Source organism: Euprymna scolopes, chromosome 28 (assembly GCF_053919585.1).
Source record: "Euprymna scolopes isolate OS-2025 chromosome 28, ASM5391958v1, whole genome shotgun sequence".
Lineage (NCBI taxonomy): Eukaryota > Metazoa > Mollusca > Cephalopoda > Sepiida > Sepiolidae > Euprymna > Euprymna scolopes.
This window is the reverse complement of record NC_136509.1, coordinates 16,498,005-16,519,520: the sequence shown is the minus strand read 5'-3', so window position 1 is coordinate 16,519,520 and position 21,516 is coordinate 16,498,005. Positions and strand designations below refer to the sequence as shown.

The following is a 21,516-nucleotide window of genomic DNA, read 5'->3' as shown; positions in this document are numbered from 1 at the left end:
ATACTATCTTCAAGCTGGAGAGGATGAACAAGTTCCTGGCCTTATTCTACACCAGCCACTGGGTGACCACCACATCTGCAGCTGATGCACCTATCCATGACCTCCAGCTTATGAAGAACATGCTGCAATACAAGCAGTATGACTATGAACTGGCAACCTGTGTTCTCAAGAAAATGAACAACCACCGTTGGTATCTGACCCAGGAACTAGTGCCATTCACCTTGTTCACATGCCAGCATAACCAAGTCTGCAAAAGAGAGGCTCGCAGTCAAGCTGTCAGAAACAGAGAAACCTGAGAGTTACAGGAAAGGCAAGCCAGTGTTTCCTGTCATCAATGCAGCTACAGTTCTCACAGACCTGGTAAGGCCAGAGTCTCACTTTCTGTTTGATGCTCTTCGAGTGAAATGTGACTGGCTCACTACTCCTGCTTACACCTGGGAAGACAATGACAGCTACAGGAATGCACAGAAGTTTGTGAGGTCAGTGAAAGTGACCAATGATGTGGCTGAGAGAGGTGTGAAACTAATGAGTGACTTTGCAACTCAGATCACAAGTGACCCAGAGTAAAGAAGCTGCTTACTACAAGTTGTGGAGTACCACAGGAAAAAATTTGACAGTTTTAAAAAAGCCACATTGAACAAGTGATAATACATGTATTAGTCACATCCTATCTGACAGTTTCTTATGCAATATATGTGTCAGTGCAGTGCTATCATACTACCAAACTGATCTTTTGTAGTGTCCCAGCTGTTTGTGCATTAAAATTAGTTAAAATTTACACAGGTGTTCATATGTTTTATTGTGCTTACTACCATATGCAAGAAAATTTTATTAGCTTTCATTTGGTACCACTTTCAATGCTATAGCATCAACCTATGGAAAGCTACAATGAAAATAAGAACATAATATCCCATATTTTGCAGCGTTTTTGAAAAACGTCAACAATAAAATTACATGGCTCTTGAGGCAGGCATAGCCAAGGTCCAAGATCACAATAACTGGTATATTTAGCTAATTTAGACCTTGGAGAATGGAAATAATATCAGTTTCCATATGTTTGAAGAAAAAGGTCAATTTTGAAGAGGTCTAATATATATATGAAAATGGCGAAATAAATTATTTTTTAAAGGGAATATAGTTTATACTATTTATCACCCTGAACAAGGCATATTACCACATAGAATGTAAGGCGCTACTATTTAGAATTATAACTAACAGGGGTCTCTCGGGAGTTGAGCAACGAGATGTCTGTTCAAACTGCATTTAAAGTTCTGCAGGTTAATTCAATTAGGGAAGTAGAAAACAGAAATGAAATAACAAATTCCGGTAGTTCGAGGGAAGAAACTATTAGAATAGAAATCTTTTCAGCACTTAGGGACCTCAACAATGAAGGGGTGAGATTTTTCTGCTTGTCAGGTTAGTTGGGAGTAAGTGCATTGAGGGGGACTAAGTGTTGTGAGTTCATCAGAGCACTTGCCATTAAAATGCGTTAAACCAGCATAGGGATGAAACACTGCAGTGATGCGACAGAGTTTGGAGCTTGACAGACAGCATGGGATTTATGAGATTGGAGACTCTTTTTTTGGACCCTGTCTAATAGTGAGAGACTAGTGGTAGATGCACCAGACCAGATGTGGCCACAATATTCAATGCATTGGGCGATTTGTGGCTTCATAAAGACATAGAATATTCTCTGGTGTGAGTAAATTTCTACGATGTGATAGGGAGCCCACCTTTTTTGCAGCAGTCTTGGCAATGTCATCAATATATTTTTCCAATGAATCTTAAATGGAGGAGTTTCAATGATGAGCACTCAGCTAGGGTTTTCTTTGTCATGGCACTAACTTTGGCTGACATACCACAAAAAAAAACATGAAGGGTGCAGGAGAAAAGTAACACCGAGGATAGAGAGCACTAACCAGACCTCCACTGGGGGGGATGTGCCGAGTACTTGAACCTTGAGAAGACATATAGTCGCACAAACCCTTAAAAAATCAAAGGTTGTTGATAGCAAGAAATTAATGGTAAGCAGCTGTTGCAATAAAGATGTAAACAGTACTGGGTATCCTGAGACTTTCTGTTATTCAGATCTCAGGAAACACCATGTGTTATTATCAGAGAGCACATAATAAAACAAACTTATTAGTTTTAGTTATGTATTCCGAGGTATATCAGGCATTATTTTTATGATTTTTTTTTTGGATGAAGATCGATAATTTGTATTATTTGAATTATTCGGACTACTGTTCTCATCTTGAGTGTTATTTTCAAAATGTTTCGACCGATGTAACCTTCGATCCTTTTCAGATGTATTTTATCGAACTCAGGAATTTTTCTGCACAGAATTTAGAACGCAACTCTTTATTTAAACCACAGGGGTAGCATGCTCTCGTTTCATCCACCACGACCGGGTAGAAGGCTGAAGTAATTCCAAATTACATTCTGAATATCGGCTGCACTGAGGATTGAACCTTCAACCTCCCAAAGAGTGTCACTTACAACTGAATTTAACCAAATACCTTATCTGTTGCGCCACGGATCTGGTTTCGACTTTGACAAGGTACACCTGAAGAAGTTTGGAGGATATATCAGTCGAAACATTGTGAAAATAACCCTCAAGGCGAGAACAGTAGTCCAAATAATCTAAATAATACAAGATATGTCAGAGTTTGAGTGTTTTTTAATAAAATCAGAATAAGTAGTTTTTGTGACCCTACAGATCCCGAGTACGTTTAGTATCAACATATATTATGCAGTATAAGAATCGTGCTATTTGCAGAATCGTTCGATCGGTTTACACAAAACGCTGGAAGATGCCGAATCGCTGAGCGCCGCAATACAAATATCATAAAGAAAATATTTGTTTGTTAATCATTGGTTTATTAAAATAAAAAAATAACCCTTTATCTTGATTAGAATTAAAAAAAATCGTAAAAAAAAGAAAAAAATCAGAATTAAAAAATTTTTTTTTTTCTATCGGTGGGTTGTTATAAAGTATTCATGGAACGAATTTTATAATGAACATTTTTAGTTTTAAGTTTCTAAAAATTATTCAAGAATATTGCTTTCATTTTTCAATTAATTTTTCGTTGAAATTGCTTTCATTTTTCGATTAATTTTTTGTTGAAATGGTTTTCATTTTTCGATCAAATTTTCGTCGAAATTGTTTTAATTTTGCAATTAATGTTTCGTCGAAATTGTTTTCATTTTTCAATTAATGTTTCGTTGAAATTGTTTTCATTTTTTCAATTAATTTTTCGGTGAAATTCTTTTCATTTTTCAGTTAATTTTTCGTCGAAATTGTTTTCATTTTTCAATTAATGTTTCGTAGAAATTGTTTTCATTTTTTTCAATTAAATTTTCGTTGAAATTGTTTTCATTTTTCAGTTAATTTTTCATTGAATTAGCTGGTAGCAGTGTTTTTTCACTGTAAAATAAAACAAAAAAAAAAACGGCGCATAAAAAAAATTTCACAAAACTTTCATTCAGCACCTTCTGGCATTTTCTATAAACCGTCTAGACAATTCCGACAATAGCACAATCTTGATACTGCGTAATTATCTATTCTTGATATAAAACTTGCCTGAAAAATTAATATTTACTTTGTTTTTGTACCGGCTGCATTGGAGCTCAGATGAGCACTTGCCACAAAAATAACGATAGAACAGAAAGGGTTACCTATCTCTTCTGTGGTAAAGAGGTTGTAAGGAAGAGAAAAGGGCGTCTCCCACTAGGCTATTAAGTCTATTTTGAACTCTGTCAAGGCAGGATATTGCATGCTGAGCAGCTCTTGCCCAGATGTGGTAACTGTACTCCATTAGGGCGTACCTGGCTCTTATACAGATAGAGGATTGCATCGGCAGTGAGATACCTACTGGAGTAGTAGAGTGATCCAAACCATTTTTCCAGTTTATTTGCCTGGTTGTACAATACGTTTAAATATGATATTTTAATTTATGCAGATTGTGTATTTATTATTATAGAATCAATCATCTATTGATTATTATATATCACGAGGAATAATTTGTCTGGCAGACTAATTCGCAGAAAAAATAATAATGATAATGTCGTTCATCAAATTCCATCTGTGTTTGTTTACAATATCACGTCAACTGATATTTGGGCTTGACGATCTTAAAAATAGTTTTTCTTCTCTTATAGATAAAAAAGAAACATTTTTACATAGGAATATTTTGCGTTACACCGATCAAGCTTACACCGGTGTAACCTACAATATTCCCATGCATTTTTTTTATTTATAAGAGAAGAAACGCTATTTTTTAAATCGGATTTTTTCGATTTTCGATACTTATCGGATTAATTTCTATACAAAATATACCTAAGAGCACTGCCAGAAATATATATATATTTTTAATTAAATTTTCACCCCAAACAAGGCACATTGCCACTTTGATGTAGGGGGCTATTATCAAGGACATAAGATACAAGCGTACTATGTAGGGAGTTGGGCAGCAAGATGTCGGTTCACATTAAACTTGAACTTCTGCACGTCAGTACAGTTGAGGAAGCAGGAACACGGAAGGGAATTCCAAAGTCTAGCGGTTCTGGAGGAAGAAATTACTGGAGTAGAAAGCGCTTTTAAATCTAGGGATCTCAACTGTGAAAGGGGTGGGATTTAGCAGTTTGTTGGGTTTGTCGGGGGTATTTACGTAGAGGGAGTACAAGTGCTTGCAGTTCGTCGGAGCATTCACCATTAAAATACTTGTAGAACAGGCAGAGGAATGCAACATTTCGTCGATGCGACAAATGCTGAAGCTTAGATGACAGTGCAGGACCTATCAGGTTGGCGAATCTCTTTTGAATCTTGTCTAGGAGCAAGAGACTAGTAGTAGATGCATCAGCTCAAATATGACAACAATACTCCATATATTGGGCGAATGGTGGCCTTATAGAGGTTTAGGATACTTTCGGGCGTTAGTAGGTTTCTAGCACGGTAGAGAGAGCTTACCTTCTTTGCAGCGGTCCTGGCAATGCTCTCAATGTATCTGTTCCAACTCATGTTCCCTGTGAACGTTAGACCACGGAGATTAAAAGAAGTACTTTCAGATTACCTTTGTGTGAAATTTGCAAAGGATAAGCTCAGCCGTTTCGGAACCTATAAGAAACTCACACACACATACACAAAGTGACATTTATATAATTATAAAGATAGAGATAATTTTCAAAGTAACGCAAATGTCGAATGGGTGGCGTTATCTTACCATGATGGTCAATGGTTCTTTGATAGGTCCTGGAGAATTAAAGCTCTCTAGGTTTCCATTGCGGGCATAATGAACCGTGGTTCCGGCAATTTGGTAATCACCGCTCCACTGAATATACCAATTCCCATTGAGGTAGTATTCGCCTTTGTTGTTACGCAAAGCCAAATAATTGTTTTCCGTAGATTCCTCGTTTCCCACTTCAGCCACAATGATATTACGAGCTCCGGATGGAATTATTTTTGCTTCCTGGTAACCTTTGGAGATAAAAGAAAACGAAATAAAATCTGTACTAAAAAAAAACAACAAAAAAACAACAACAACATCAAATAATTTGCAACCGAACGGAATATTAGTCATTTTTTTGTGCATGAATTGCTATCTGATAATAACGCCACTTTTTTGTTTAGATGAAAAAAGGAGTTTGTCGATGGAGTGGAGTTGTTTCTAATTACTTACATGATTTCCGTTACTTACACGTTACTCACGTTACCCAATTTACGCACTTCATCTTATTTACATTACTTACATGTTACCTTATTACATTTTTTACTTACCTATTGCTTATGTTATTCACGTTACATAATCCACCTTACACTAGTTAGATGTTACCCTGTTACGTAGGTTATATTACTTACGTTATGAACATTATTCGTGCTAATTGCGCTACGTTACTTGCATTACATACATTATTTAGAGTACTTATGTTACATTACTCACGTATATATATACATTATTCACAAGACTTACGTAACTCACGTTATTTACATTATTTACATGTTATTCACGTTACTTACGTTTCTCACGTTATACGCATTACTCATGTGACATTTTTTACATTACTTACGTTACAAACATTATTCTTTGTATCGTTTCTTACATTATGTGCATTATTCATGTTAGGGGACTTACATTACGTTATTTACATTACAGTTTATTAATTTCGTAACTAACATTGTTCATGTAAATTGCGTTCCGTACATTACATGCATTCTTTAGATTACCTATATTACGTTACTTATATTACACATCTTGTATTATTGATATTACGTTATTAACATTCATTCTAATTAAGTACGTACATTACTCAGGTTATATTATTTACGTTACTAACATTAATTACGTTACTTACATTACTTATTATTTACCTTACACATGTTACTTACGTTACTCATGTTTCCGACATTTTTTTCGTTACATTTATTATTCATATTACTCACGTTACTTACTGTAATGGGACTTACCCATTCACTCGTAATGGATTCTTCTAATTATTATTAAAAAATCCCGAGTCTAATACTCTCGTGGTTAAATATCGCGACTTAACGCGAGATTACAGAGTGTTTGACTCAACAGTCGGTAAATATCAACAACCTTTCTTTGTGTCACTTTTTTGTACAATATATTCTTTTCTCACCTGATCCGTTGTTGGAGTTTTTATCACTCTTTTCTACAACACGTACTTTATTTGCATTGCTTACACTAGCACTAATAGGTTTCATATGGTCACATATTTTTGCTAATTATATATATATTATATATATATATCATCTTTATTGAGGGAGAGACGGAATTTACTAACAATTAAAAAAACCGACATTGTCTCTAACTCTGCCCTCTTCAGTAGTTTTATTATTATTCATTATTATTATGAGTTTTATCTCTTACTCACCATTAAAAAAGCTGACATTGTCTCTAACTCTGCCCTCTTCAGTAGTTTTATTATCATTATTATTATTATCATTATTATTATTATCTCTTACCATTTAAAAAAGCCGACATTGTCTCTAACTCTGCCCTCTTCAGTAGTTTTATTATTATTATTATTATCATTATTATTATTATTATTATTATTCATAACTAATAATTACTTTATTTTTACCGTTTAACAATTTCATTTCTATTCCATTATACATATTGAAATCAATTGCGTCTCATTTTTGCCGTTTGAATTAAACGCTTTTACGTTGCAACATTAAAAAAAATATATTAAAAAACACAATCTTCCACAAACGGCTAAAATAATTCACGCGAACTTTTTCGAACATGATTGCTAGGAATGAACGCTGTCCACGCTACAAATTCCCAGTTCTTATATATATATATATATATATATATATATATATATATAATTATTTATATAATAATTAAATACCTACAGACACTAGTGTTTCATCCTTTCGGAAATCTTCAGTATATATACATATTAAATAAATATTAACAATTTTATGTATACAATTTTATAGCTGCATACGCACACACACATAATAAAAAGTTATCCACTGTTTGAAAATCTTAAAGTAAGTATATATATATATATATATATATATATAATGTGTGTGTGTGGGGGGGGAGATATGTTTTTCTTTCAATTATATATCACCATTTGTTTGGACTAATCATTTAATTTATGAAACTCAATGCAATTACAGAGCATATAATAAATAAATGACAAAAGGCTATATTTAAAATTTCATGATGTTGACCATCTAACAATTTATTCCTTTAAATACATTGACATTTACAATTCTTGACCGCAACTGTTCGTGGTGTAAAATCATTCATTTAATTATTATATCAATCAGTGAATCTATTCTTCCTTTAACTCATTAGAAGAAATAGCAACTATTAATCCATTAAAAGAAAATAAAATAAAATGCATTGAACTACAAAATCCAAAAATTGGAAGAGAAGTTGCATTTACCTTTTATTTTTCCTTTTATTACGCCATTATATATATACTAGCATTTCAGCCCGGCGTTACCCCGGTGGTTCGAGGTGTATGTTAAGCAAAAAAAAAAGAGAAAAAGCGGTCAATTTTTCAAAATTTGACCCTTATTATTACCCCTAACAATATATTGTTTCGAGCTCAAATCAAGTTATTAAGTTAGATCCATGTCCAAGGAACCTATATCTAAAATTTCAAATGTTTACATCCAAAATTGTCGGAGGAGTTTGGTAGAGTTCTCAAAGGTCAAATCGTTAAACTTTGACCCCTTAACAGCCACATTTCTGGCCGAAAACTGATCACCAAGATTTTCCCAAATCTCAGTACCTTGTATATAAAATTTCAAGTTTGTAGACTGAAAATTGACAGAGTAATTGCGTTGGAAAATGTACACACACATTCACTTATATATATATATATATATATATATATATATATATATATATATGTTAGTGTATTTAGGCAGCATTCCTTCATTCAGGCAAACATTATTAAAAACAACAGAGATACCTTGCTTAATGATTCTTTTTTTCATTTTTTCGATCTTTCGTAAGATTTTTTTAACTTCAAGATGGAAGGTATTTACAAATGTTCCATGCTTCACACGAGCGCTTTCGATTCTTTCTTGAATCATCATCAGGTGGAGATAAAATATTAAAAATAGAAGTGAAATATATAGTTACGAATGATAAAAAGAGTCAATGAAAAGTCGATTAAAATATACATTTACGAGTGATAAAAAAAACTCCATTAAAAATTAGGATGATAAAAGGCAATGTTAGTAAAACCAGTCGTATACTGGTTATGCTAAACATTTCAGCACATTATTGCTACTTTCAAAATTAATGCTATTTATAGATGGGTGCTGGGTTTTTATATATAGTGCTTCAAGTATTTTTACTTTTTTACAATTACTTTCTCGTTGCAAAATCCTTGTGTTGTCCACGAGGACCTTTCTAAGATTAGAGGGGGGACAGCTATGTTGATTTGTTAAATTCTGGTATATTGAGCTAGTACTGTTCAAATGCATCGTTAATCGACGGAACAATGTTGTTTTTGTATGTCCAATATATGCGTTTTTATTTTCGGAGTTACACTCTCCTAAGGGGCATTGAAATTTGTACACAATATTGATTTGCTCCAACATTTTTGTCGCCGGCGAGGAGTTATTTTTAACGATGAAGTTCTGGGTTCGATACTTCTTATAGTATATAATAAATCTAATCTTTGAATTGTTCTCTAGAGGTGCTGTATATCTATGTATGATGCTTTTAATTATTTTTTCTTCCACTCTAAAATTTGGTGTCATTTGGTTTTTATAAAATATGTCTATAGGGTTAGTGCTAGAAGATTGACTAGTATTGCTGTTAAGGTTTTTAGGGGGCTGTAACAATAGTTTAATTTGTTGATCAACAATAGAATTTGGAAAGTAATTATTTATAAGAACCTGTTTAGTATTTTTAATTTCTATTAGTAGTGCTTTTTTTCGTAGAAGAAATCATCTTAACACGGTTTAAAAGATTTTTGATTATGGAAATTTTATAACGCTGAGGGCACTCACTCTTAAAGTTCAAGAGGCTGGATTTTGTACTAGTTGGTTTTTTGTATACAGCTGTGTCGAAAGTATCGTTAGATGAGTCTATAAGGACGTCCAGAAAGTGAATTTGTTTGTTGTTATTTAATTCTATTGTAAACTTAAGGACAGTGTGTTTTTTTAAAAAGATCTTGAAGTTTATATATCTGTTCGTCATTATCAGCTAAGAGGTGTATGTCGTCAACATAACGTACATACATAGGGGGCTTTATATTATTTTTAAATGTTTTATTTTCTAAGTCTGCCATATAAAATTCACTCAGGGTTGGTCCGAGGACTGATCCCATTGCGACGCCATCTATTTGATTATACATGTTGCCATTATGATCATAAAAACGTATTTCCGTGGTGCAGATTAATAATATTTTTATTAATATATTTTTTATTAATTTTAAGTGGGGGGAGTGACGGATGATTGTAGATGTTGTTTATAATTATATCTATGGTTTTCGCTACAGGGACATTTGTAAAAAGACTTTCTACGTAAAGGGAAGCGATATTTCTATTTTCGGGTGTCATGAGCTCATGTGTGGATCTAACGCTGTACTTGCTAGGAATGTATGGGCTGATGAGTTCGTTTAACGTTTTGGTAAGTGAATAAATGGGAGTGGGGATTTGCGAAGTGATAGGGCGGAGAGGACCATTAGGTTTATGTATCTTAACCATACCATAAAGATAGCCGGGTTTCTATTCACCAATTATCTTGGGGAGTTGATAATTTCCCATTTGTGCGTTATTTTCTGTGATTCATTTGTTAATTTGTGTTTTTAAAGTATTTACAGGATTTTTATTAAGTATTTTTAAATTTCGTATTGTCGTTAAGGATATTCTGAATTTTTTGATTATAATCAGTTTTGTTCAGAATGACAAAAATGTTAGATTTATCGGCTTTTTTTTACAACTATATGTGGGTGGTTACGAAGTTTTTTAGTGCAGGAGTTAATATCGAGTTGTATTGTTTTTTATGAAGTCGACTCTTTATAGCTTCCGCTTTTAGAATATCCCTTAACCCAGGATGAGTTGTGATTTTTTTAAAATCTTTTTCTAGATTAGTGATGTATTCATAAAGTAGTTCAATTTTTGCTTTTTTCTCTTGATGGTTAAATTGTTGTACAAGATGGCAATTGGGTCCAAGTTTTAAGAATTCCTTCTGTTTTTCTGTAAGTTCATAGTCTGATATGTTAATATAAAATTGTGTGTTATTAGGTAGTATGATAGAACCTTTGTATAGAGAGTTTAATTTTTTTTGGATGTTCAGTCGTTGTAAATGTGAATGTATGTACGTTATGTTTACGACATACTCCTCTTAGCTGACAATGACGAACAGATATATAAACTTCAAGATCTTTTTCAAAAAAACTCTGTCCTTAAGTTTACAATAGAATTAAATAACAACAAACAAATTCACTTTCTGGACGTCCTTATAGACTCATCTAACGATACTTTCGACACAGCTGTATACAAAAAACCAACTAGTACAAAATCCAGCCTCTTGAACTTTAAGAGTGAGTGCCCTCAGCGTTATAAAAGTGCCATAATCAAAAATCTTTTAAACCGTGCTAAGATGATTTCTTCTACGAAAAAAAGCACTACTAATAGAAATTAAAAATACCAAACAGGTTCTTATAAATAATTACTTTGCAAATTCTATTGTTGATCAACAAATTAAACTATTGTTACAGCCCCCTAAAAACCTTAACAGCAATACTAGTCAATCTTCTAGCACTAACCCTATAGACAGATTTTATAAAAACCAAATGACACCAAATTTTAGAATGGAAGAAAAAATAATTAAAAGCATCATACATAGATATACAGCACCTCTAGAGAACAATTCTAAGATTAGATTTATTGTATACTATAAGAAGTATCGAACCCAGAACTTCATCGTTAAAAATAACTCCTCACCGGCGACAAAAATGTTGGAGCAAACCAATATTGTGTACAAATTTCAATGCCCCTTAGAGTGTAACTCCGAAAATAAAAATGCATATATTGGACATACAAAAACAACATTGTCCCGTCGATTAACGATGCATTTGAACAGTACTAGCTCAATATACCAGAATTTAACAAATCAACATAGCTGTCCCCCCTCTAATCTTAGAAAGGTCCTCGTGGACAACACAAGGATTTTGCAACGAGAAAGTAATTGTAAAAAAGTAAAAATACTTGAAGCACTATATATAAAAACCCAGCACTCATCTATAAATAGCATTAATTTTGAAAGTAGCAATGTGCTGAAATGTTTAGCATAACCAGTATACGGCTGGTTTTACTAACATTGCCTTTTATCATCCTAATTTTTAATCGAGTTTTTTTATCACTCGTAAATGTATATTTTAATCGACTTTTCATTGACTCTTTTTATCATTCGTAACTATATATTTCACTTCTATTTTTAATATTTTATCTCCACCTGATGATGATTCAAGAAAGAATCGAAAGCGCTCGTGTGAAGCATGGAACATTTGTAAATACCTTCCATCTTGAAGTTAAAAAAATCTTACGAAAGATCGAAAAAATGAAAAAAAGAATCATTAAGCAAGGTATCTCTGTTGTTTTTAATAATGTTTGCCTGAATATATATATATATATTAGCATTTCAGCCCGGCGTTGCTCGGGTGTTAGGAGGTGTATGTTGAGCAAAAAAAAAAAAAAAGCGGTCAATTTTTTTTAACTTTGATCTCTATTAGGGCCCCTTAACGTTTATTGTTTTGGGATCAAATCAAGTTATTAAGTTAGATCCATGTCCAAGAGACGTATATCTAAAATTTAAAGTGTTTAGACCCAAAATTGTCGGAGGAATGTGCTAGAGTTTTAAAGGTCAAATCGTTGAACTTTGACCCCTTAACAGCCAAATTCCTGGCCGAAAACCGATCACAAAGATTTTCCGAAATCTCAGTACTCTGTGTATCAAATTCCGAGTCTGCAGACTTAAAATTGACAGAGTTATTGCGTAGGGAAATGTACACAAACAGACACATAGACACGTTCACTTTTATATATATACTAGTATTTCAGCCCGGTGTTGCCCGGATGTTGGGATGTGTATGTTGAGCAACAAAAAAAAAATTGTAGCAAGAAGGCAGGCTTGAACCCGTACCGCAAAGGAGGAAAAGAATTGAAAAAAATCGGATGTCTTTGCTGTTATGACTAATGCCAAACCGGAAGTGACTTATGTTTAAATTAAGGCTAGGCAATTGAAAGTAGAGGATGACTTTCAAAAATATCAGCGAAAAAAGCGACCCCCCCCTGTAGAAAAGTGCCCAAGTGAAGGTGAAGATATTAATGTTTTTAGCCAAATTTTTCTGTATTTGTCGTGTGGAAGGTCGAGCTTTAAAACAATACTGATCTTGGTAAAATACGTCGCCTCTGTCGAAAGTTTTAGGCAGATATGCAAACATACATACATACATATATACATAATTTATATATTGGAAACTAAACATTTTCGACCAAAACCGATGAAAAAGCTTGCCCTATATCTGAATACCCTTTATGTCAAATTTCAAATGTTTACACCAGGAATTGTCCGAGTAATTTGATATAGACCGCAGAGGTCAATTTTTTTAAACTTTGACCCCTATTATGACCCCTTAACGTTTATTGTTTTGGGCTAAAATCAAGTTATTAAGTTAGATCCATGTCCAATGAACCTATATCTAAAATTTCAAGTGTTTAGACCCAAAAGTGTCGGAGGAGTTTGAATTTTGAGCCCTTAACAGCCAAATTTCTGGTCGAATACGGATTAGAAAGATTTTCCGAAATCTCAGTACCCTGTATATCAAATTTCAAGTCTGTAGACTGAAAATTGAGAGATTTATTGCGTAGGGAAATGTACACAGACACGCACAGAGACACGTTCACTTTTATAGATATACTAGCATGGGTGCCCGGCGCCGCCCGGGTATTTGGAGGTGTATGTTGAGCAAAAAAAAAATTGGTCAATTTTTTTAACTTTGAACCCTATTATGACCCCTTAACATTTATAGTTTGGGGTTCAAATCAAGTTATTAAGTTAGATCTATGTCCAAGGAATCTATATCTAAAATTTCAAGTGTTTAGACCCAAAATTGTCGGAGGAATGTGCTAGAGTTTTAAAGGTCAAATCGTTGAACTTTGACCCCTTAACAGCCAAATTCCTGGCCGAAAACTGATCACAAAGATTTTCCGAAATCTCAGTACTCTGTGTATCAAATTTCGAGTCTGTAGACTTAAAATTGACAGAGTTATTGCGTAGGGAAATGTACACAGACAGACAGACACGTTCACTTTTATAGAGTTATAGATAGATATATAATAAGGTAATAAAAGAGAAAAGGTAATTGCAACTTCATAAAGTGCTGTTTTATTTCATGCCTTACCCAGTAAATTTCACCTCTGCTATACTAATAATTTGCTAATCTCTCCATTTCCTCTGATGAGAATACTAGCATTCTCTGAAACTCCATTGAATAGGGATTTTTGAAAATTGTTTTTGGAGTATTCTCTCGAACAATAAATTTAATTGTAAAATTTTAATTTATTTTCTTTCCCTTATATCAGAGAGGCGGTAGCACTCTCTATATAGGGATGGCCCGTACACGCCTTTATACGCCTACAAAACAAAACTATCCAAATCTCAACTAAAATCAACTTATAAGTTTCAAAAAGCACATATTCTTACAGAGAAGCGTCTTACGAATCCAGCAAGTGTCAGAACTTCGGCTAAAATGTCAAAAGAGAGCAAAAAAAAAAAAAGGGTACAAAAATGGCCAATTGTTCTTCTTTCTTCTTTCTTTTGAGACGATGTATCTCGGTGTACGAACGGTCTCTGACAACAGTTCAAGCATCAATCGACTGCTCTTTACACGGAGAAGTGCAGTGACCCATCGCTTTTTAGCTAACTCCATAATTTAATAAGATTACGTGTAATAACAAGTTTTAAACATATATATATATTCTAGTACATGCACGCAACTGTTGAATTTTCTAATGACATTTTTCATGGATGTACGTTGCACTCACCTACAAAAAGGAGGTAATACATGGGAGGATGGTATTATGACAAAATACATATACTACATTTCTCCCCAAAGAAAGGTAATGCTTGGGAAATATGTTCTCAAAATGGAGATAATGCTTGGAATCAGGTTTTATTAGAAACGAACATGTACTATACTACATCTCAAAAGTATAGGTAATATCTAAGCAGTATGTCAACGTGATTATGGCGGTCTAATAGGTGGTGATATGGTCTTCGAAAAATAGAATTTGCAGACTACAACCCCCTGGGAAGATGGCTTATACAATTATGTATCATATCTTTACGTTTATGGGTTACTTACCACTTCCTTTTGTTTCATTGAACTGATCCTTGATTGTCATACACGTGGATCCATCCCCATGACACACACCACATCTGTCTTCCTGTGCGTCAGAGTTCAATACCCAGTCACAACCAACATGCTGAAAACAAAATAGATAAAAAAAATCAACTTAGTAATGAAATCGTCACTCATCTATCATATAAATGGTAGTTGTTAGTGTGTTTGTATATCCATCTAAAAACTTGAGACTACATAACAAACACCAACAAAGTTGGTTTATTTTTTACCAGCATTGCCTTAAATGAATAATATATTAAATTCAGAAAAGAAATATTAATTCTCTAGATGTCAACTGGACCAGATTTCGCCAGGGAAGCTCGGTTAGTTTTACTATGTACTAGTTTCGAAAAAAAATGCCGACTCATTGCTTGAGGGATGTATTATATAAAGATTTTATTTTATTTTATTTTTTTTTTTTTGCGTGTGTGTGTGTCCAGCTAGAGAGGAATGGGCTGAGTGAAGAAGAAAAAGGTATTTGCAGAGATTAGAATAGAGAGACCGATGGAGAGAGGTAGAAGTTTTGATAAAAATAGGTCGCATTTGCCCCGAGCAATGCTGGGTAACCCTGCTAGTCAAGACTAAAAGCCACTCATGAATGAAGGCTAATGAGATGAATAGAACAACATGATTATGATGAATGGAATGAACAAACTTTGGTTAATTATAGTAGAAAAGTATTTGTTGACATTGCATTTGAAGCAGTCTTGTGGTAATGTGTTCCACACACGGAAGTTATTAGAAAGAAACTCTGTTTATGGAAATTCTATGCGACGCTAGATACGTTTCTTGCAAGAAAGTCACTGCTTATTAAGGCTCAGAAGCCACTTTAGGATAAGAGTTAATGAGTGAACATCTTGATAACCTGTAATTGGGTAGAAATTAATTACGAGAACGGCTCAACAAGAATTTGTTTACGCTGAACTTGAAAACGGCTATGTTAAAGTTAGATAGGAAGCAGCTCTGCAGTATTGGGTTGACTAGATAAGGCGTGTCTAGGAAATAAGCTTTGTTTATGGAAGTTTTCTTGTTTAGAATTATGCATAGAGAGAGTGGGAGGAAAGGAAATCACTTCTAAGCCCACAGTTGTGTTTTTTTTTTATTTATTGTTTATCAAAAGTTTAGTGAGTATTTTTTTTTTAAGTTTTATTTATTTGCATAATTTTATTTATCAAACTAATGCAGAATTTCATCTTGTTTATCTCGGCTGAAATTTCGGTTTGGTATCATCTTCGGTTTTATATATGTTATACACAGAGAGAAAATAAGGAAAGTTCTTTGCAGTTGTTGTAAAAAGACGAGTTCTTGCTGTAGATGCATAAACTAACACAGAAAGGGTGTATATGCCATAAAATAGTTTAAAAGAAAAGATTAAATTAACGAATTTCCTTTAAAAAATAAAAACACGAATAAAACATTCTAACTAGAAATTTTTGGTCACAGCAGTATAATAATAATTATTATTTTTATTTTTAATTTCATTTTATTCTTTTTAATCAAAAAAAAAAAAATACTCCGGTATTTTATTATGAGAATGTTTGCAATTTTTTTTTCTCTTGAGTTGTCAGTTTGTTGGGAATGACAAATAAGATTTGCGTTGCCATATCTCACAAACTTTGTATTTTTTTAACAATAGCAATATAAATCTGAAGACCAATGGCAAAGGCAGGATTTTAAAAATTCATGGTTTCTATTACAAGAAATATGAACACAAGAATTTTTTTAATGAAAAATATCTACAACGATAGAATGTGAATTTTTACTGCGTATTTTTAAAAACAAGTTATAAAAGATAATATAAGTTAACACGTCACTCAACAAGAGGAAGTCGTGAAATAAAAGACGAAACGTTGATGAATATATAGTCCCTGGTTTGATCAGGTTTGTATTTTAACATGTAATTATTTGATTCCATAAACTAAATAAGATAGACATTAAATTTTAAAAGTGAGAAACTTATTTATTGACTAGCCTGAGTGCCGGCGTTGCCCGGGTGTTTAGAGGTGTGTTGAGCAAAAAAAAAAAAAAGTGGTAGTAAGCAGGCAGGCTCGAACCCGTACCGCAAAGGAGGAAAAGAACGTGAAAAAAATGTGACGTTTTGCCGTTGTGTCCATCGCTAAAACGGAAGTAGTGAAGGTTTAAATTAAGGCTAGTAAATCGAAAACAGGGGATGACTTTTGAAAATATCGGCGAAAAAAGCGACCCCTCCCTGTAGAAAAGTGCCCAGTTGAGGGTGGAAGAATTAATGTTTTTAGTCAATTTTTTGATATTTGTCGTCCGAAGGGTCGTGCTTCAAAACAATATCGATCTCGTGAAAATCCCTCTCCACTGTCGAAACTTTAAGGCATACATACATACATACATACATACATACATACATAAATTTAAACAGAGAGGTGAGATTTATATTATAGACTAGCGAGGGGTACCCGGCGTTGCCCGGGTGTTTGGAGGTGCTTGTGGGGAGGGATTAAAAAAAAAGTAAGTATGAGGATTGAACCCGAACCCTTGAGGCAAAGTTGTAAATTAAAGTGTGAAAAAAAACGTGCGACGTTAACGATTGCCCCACCGCGAGATGCTAACGGGAACACGTTTGAATTTATTTAATTACTTGGATTCGGCAGGTGCCCGTTTTAATGAGTTAATGAAGTCAAGTTTGATTGCGGGATTTTTATTTTCCCAAGATGCTATAGGAAAAAGACTAACCCACATGCGGCGAGCGACAAATGTTGAATATTTATCTTCTCGAAATCGAGCAAATTAAATAGACAGGCGAGCTTCGTTGTTAACTGTGAGATATTACGATTTATATGTGATATAAAAAGTTTTAAAAAGTTGTGAAGCGACCGACCGCTTCTCTGAAAGAAGCCTTTTGTAGATGCTGCCTCATGTCTTTGTAGTCAGCTTTTGTAGACATACAGAAAAAGCGAACACACATACATACATACATACATACATACATACACACATGCACACATACATACACACATACATACATACATACACACATACATTTTCGCTTTTATATTTATAGACGGACTGTAAGTAGAAAGTGTTCGTTTTAGTGGTAGAGAAGAATGTTCGTGAATATGTGAGAGAAAGGTCAGCGTGGAGAGAAATCGACAAGAAAAGAAAGTTCATTTGGTTTGTACTTATCGGTTTAGGTGTGAATCAAGCAACGGTTAGTAAATGAAGGAGCCCAGTCCGTAACATGGGAGCAGAGTTGGCTTCAGTCCACTGGTCTCTTCTTTCTTTTCTTCTTCACATCCCTTAAGGTTTGGTGACAGAGCCGATCCGTACGTTCACTGACGTAGCGAGACGAATTCTCTTCTCGAATCCTCCTGCTGAATTCTCCCCCTGGTTCGTAAAATCTTGGGTTTTTATATTTTTCTGGGGGCTCCCAGCGGTGATGGAATCGACAGTTTTTTTTTTTTTTTTTAAGGCGCCAAAGTTTCTCATTGGTTCACAATCATTGTTTGATTATTATTTATTTATTTATTTATTTTTTTAGTTTAAACTTTTTTAGTTTTTTTTTTTTTTAATTAAACTTTCTTCATGGTGGAGACATTTTTAAATGATTTGAATTATGAATTAGTTAATATCGCCTCCTGATATTCCCTTTTGTTACGTGTCAACTGTTTTCATTTGTACGACCTCCTTCCTACTCCTCATTTCTCCCTTTCTCTCTCTCTCAGTGAATTTATACCCCCTCTATAATTTTTTGTTATCCTTTCCCTTCTTATAAGTCTCTCTCTAACCCTCCCCCAAAAGTATCCTTTTACCTCCACCTTCCTTAACAGAAATTTGATTTTTGTAATTAAATTGAAATCCATAAGAACATTAACATTGCTTCATGCCAGTCATGGCAAAATATATTTTCTCTAAAATTGAAAATAGTCTTGAACCTTATTAATTAAAAATTTTTTTCTTACCTGATGAGATCAATTATGATCCAAACAGCCTGCACATCGTAGCAAGATATGACTGTATTTACATAAGGAAACTAATACATATATATATATATATATATATATATATATATATATATATATATATATATAAGTGTAAGCCATTTTGAGTTTCAGAACAGTTTCAGATGGTTCGCTGTTACACACAAGTCCTGGGAGGTGACTTGTTTGTAGTAGACAGTTCCACAGAACAAAATACTCTTACCGTGTCTAGATGGAAAAGAACATGTGAAATTGCTCCGAAAAAAGGTTTAATATTTATGAAGCAATTCTGGTTTCTGATTGGTTGGTAGCAGAACGTGAATTAATTTGATTCGTCAGTCCTTAGCAGCATCGTTTATAAATAGAATCGTCCGACTGTGTGGGATCATACCCCATTAAAAATCCATTTTGATGGGATGTCTCCTAGCGGCTTCGGCTGCAGGGAGACAGGGTAGTACATGTCAAGGATTCGTCACTTGACACTCAGCCCAACAGGTGAGGGGCTGGGAACCGGCCCAGCACCTGTTGGACTGAGGTACACCGCCTGGGTAATACCTAGGAGGTCCACCCTCTCAGGCCTTGCCACCGGGCTCTCCGGTGGGGCAAGTTTATTGCTTGCTGCCTGAGGCGTCCCGACTGGGGAATGCCGACGGGGTTACTCAAGCAATTTTTACAATTGCAGGAGTGCCTCTCCTTTAGGGGAGCCTGCGGGGTTCCCACTTTCCGGCCTTGTGCCACATTTTGCTGAGGTGGGCAGCAAATAAATATCTACCCCATTAACCTCCGGGCTGATGGGAAGTGTCTCCTAGCGGCTTCGGCTGCAAAGAGACAGGGTAGTACACGTCAAGGATTCGTCACTTGACACTCAGCCCAACAGGTGAGGGGCCGGGAACCGGCCCAGCACCTGTTGGACTGAGGTACACCGCCTGAGTAATATTATGAGGTCCACCCTCCCAGGCCTTGCCACCGGGCTTTCCGGTGGGGCAAGTTCCCACTTTCCAGGCCTTGTGCCAAATAATGCTGAGGTGGGCAGCATTTAAATAACTACCCCATTACAACTCCAAAATATTGCAACAATATATATACTAGCATTTCTGTTTATCTCATATCCAACAATGTTTTCTACTAAATTGCATTGTCACAAAGTTCAGCTTGTAAAATATATATTGTTAAACACTTATTTACATATAATAAATCGATATATATATTTTTTTAACTTGCAGATAACATATAATAAATCGATATATATATATTTTTAACTTGCAGATAACATATAATAAATCGATATATATTTTTAACCTGCAGATAACAGAGTTTCACGCTTCAATGCCACTGTAGTTTTTACCTTTGCATCAAAAGCAACAGAGTTTAGTAATTATCTTTTCGTAAAATTTGGCAGAACACTGGCCCTGTGTAGTTCTAGCAGATCCACCTTCCCAGACTGCCTTTTCTCTTTGAGAAGGGGGTTAATTTATTGCTAATTGCCTGACGCACTCTGGAATACCGACAGCACTGCACAGACACTTTTTGTAGGCCAGAATGCTTCTATTCAGAGGCGCTGACTTTATGATCCCACTTCCCTGACCTTTGTATCTAATCTATCTGCTATGACAGGGGAATCTATAAGAATAACATCGTATTCTTGTCTGTTTGTTGGTTTGTTCACAATTTGATTAATATATCCAAACGGTACACTGTTTCAGAAATTAATTGTTATACTAAAAGCAAACTTTTGTACAATTATATCCGAACATAATTTATATATATATATATATATATATATATATATATATATATATATATATATATATATATATATATATATATACGAGCAAACAGTTAATAAAACATGTTAAAAAACACTTTGGAAAAGAGTTAAAAACATATTTAATCTGAAAAGGAAACACTTGAATACTTGAAATACTTGCAAAAGTATTTGATGAAACAACAAGTAAGTCAAAGATCTTACTTGATAACAAAAAAGTGGAGCAGAGGGAATATGGTGAAGAAAAGGGTGATTACACGTGAATGGATAGTCTGGTGGAAAATAAAAAATCCAGTGACGGTAGAATCCAAATATATAACTTCAAGAAAGTTAATTGAATCTCCATTTGCACAAGTAAAATCCAAGGAAATCCCATAATTGGAAGATGGTCCAAATTAATCCAAAGGCAGAAATCCATGGAATAATTCACAAAAATGTGTACAAGGGAAAAAAGGGGGAAAATTCCAATAATATTAATAAAAGAAAAATAAGATATGCTTTTCACTCTACTGGCGAGACATATATATATATATATATATATATACTACTAGCGGTGGGTGGTGGGCTTTGTTCAGTCATCAAATATGTTTAAATATATTTTAATTTATCCAGATTTCGTATATATTATTATAGAGTGTGATTTCAAAAGTAAAAAAAAAAAGTATTTAGGGATTATCAGCTAGAATCCAGATCGAAACTATAGCATTCAAAGCTGGTAACGTTACCACTGCACCAATCTGACACGTATATAACCCAATTAAAAGTAAACTAAATGAATATACAAAATGTTTAACAATTTTTTAAAATTTTGACTAATTTTTGACTCCTTAAAAACTATTTAAACCGGCTAAAGACCCATAAAAGAACGGCCCATAAAAAATCCAAACATTT

At 34.1% G+C, this 21,516-nt stretch overlaps 1 protein-coding gene across 1 annotated transcript in view; it reads right to left on the bottom strand.

The window, feature by feature from the left end:
* LOC145249495 (A disintegrin and metalloproteinase with thrombospondin motifs 6-like) overlaps positions 1-21,516 on the bottom strand; it is a 733,443-nt gene that overhangs the window by 218,597 nt on the left and 493,330 nt on the right. Inside the window, exons 15-16 of the mRNA XM_080111103.1 lie at positions 14,872-14,992; positions 5,223-5,476 (exon numbers count right to left, since the gene is read on the bottom strand). Coding sequence (XP_079967229.1) covers positions 5,223-5,476; positions 14,872-14,992 — 375 coding nt within the window. The remainder of the gene's footprint in view (positions 1-5,222; positions 5,477-14,871; positions 14,993-21,516) is intronic.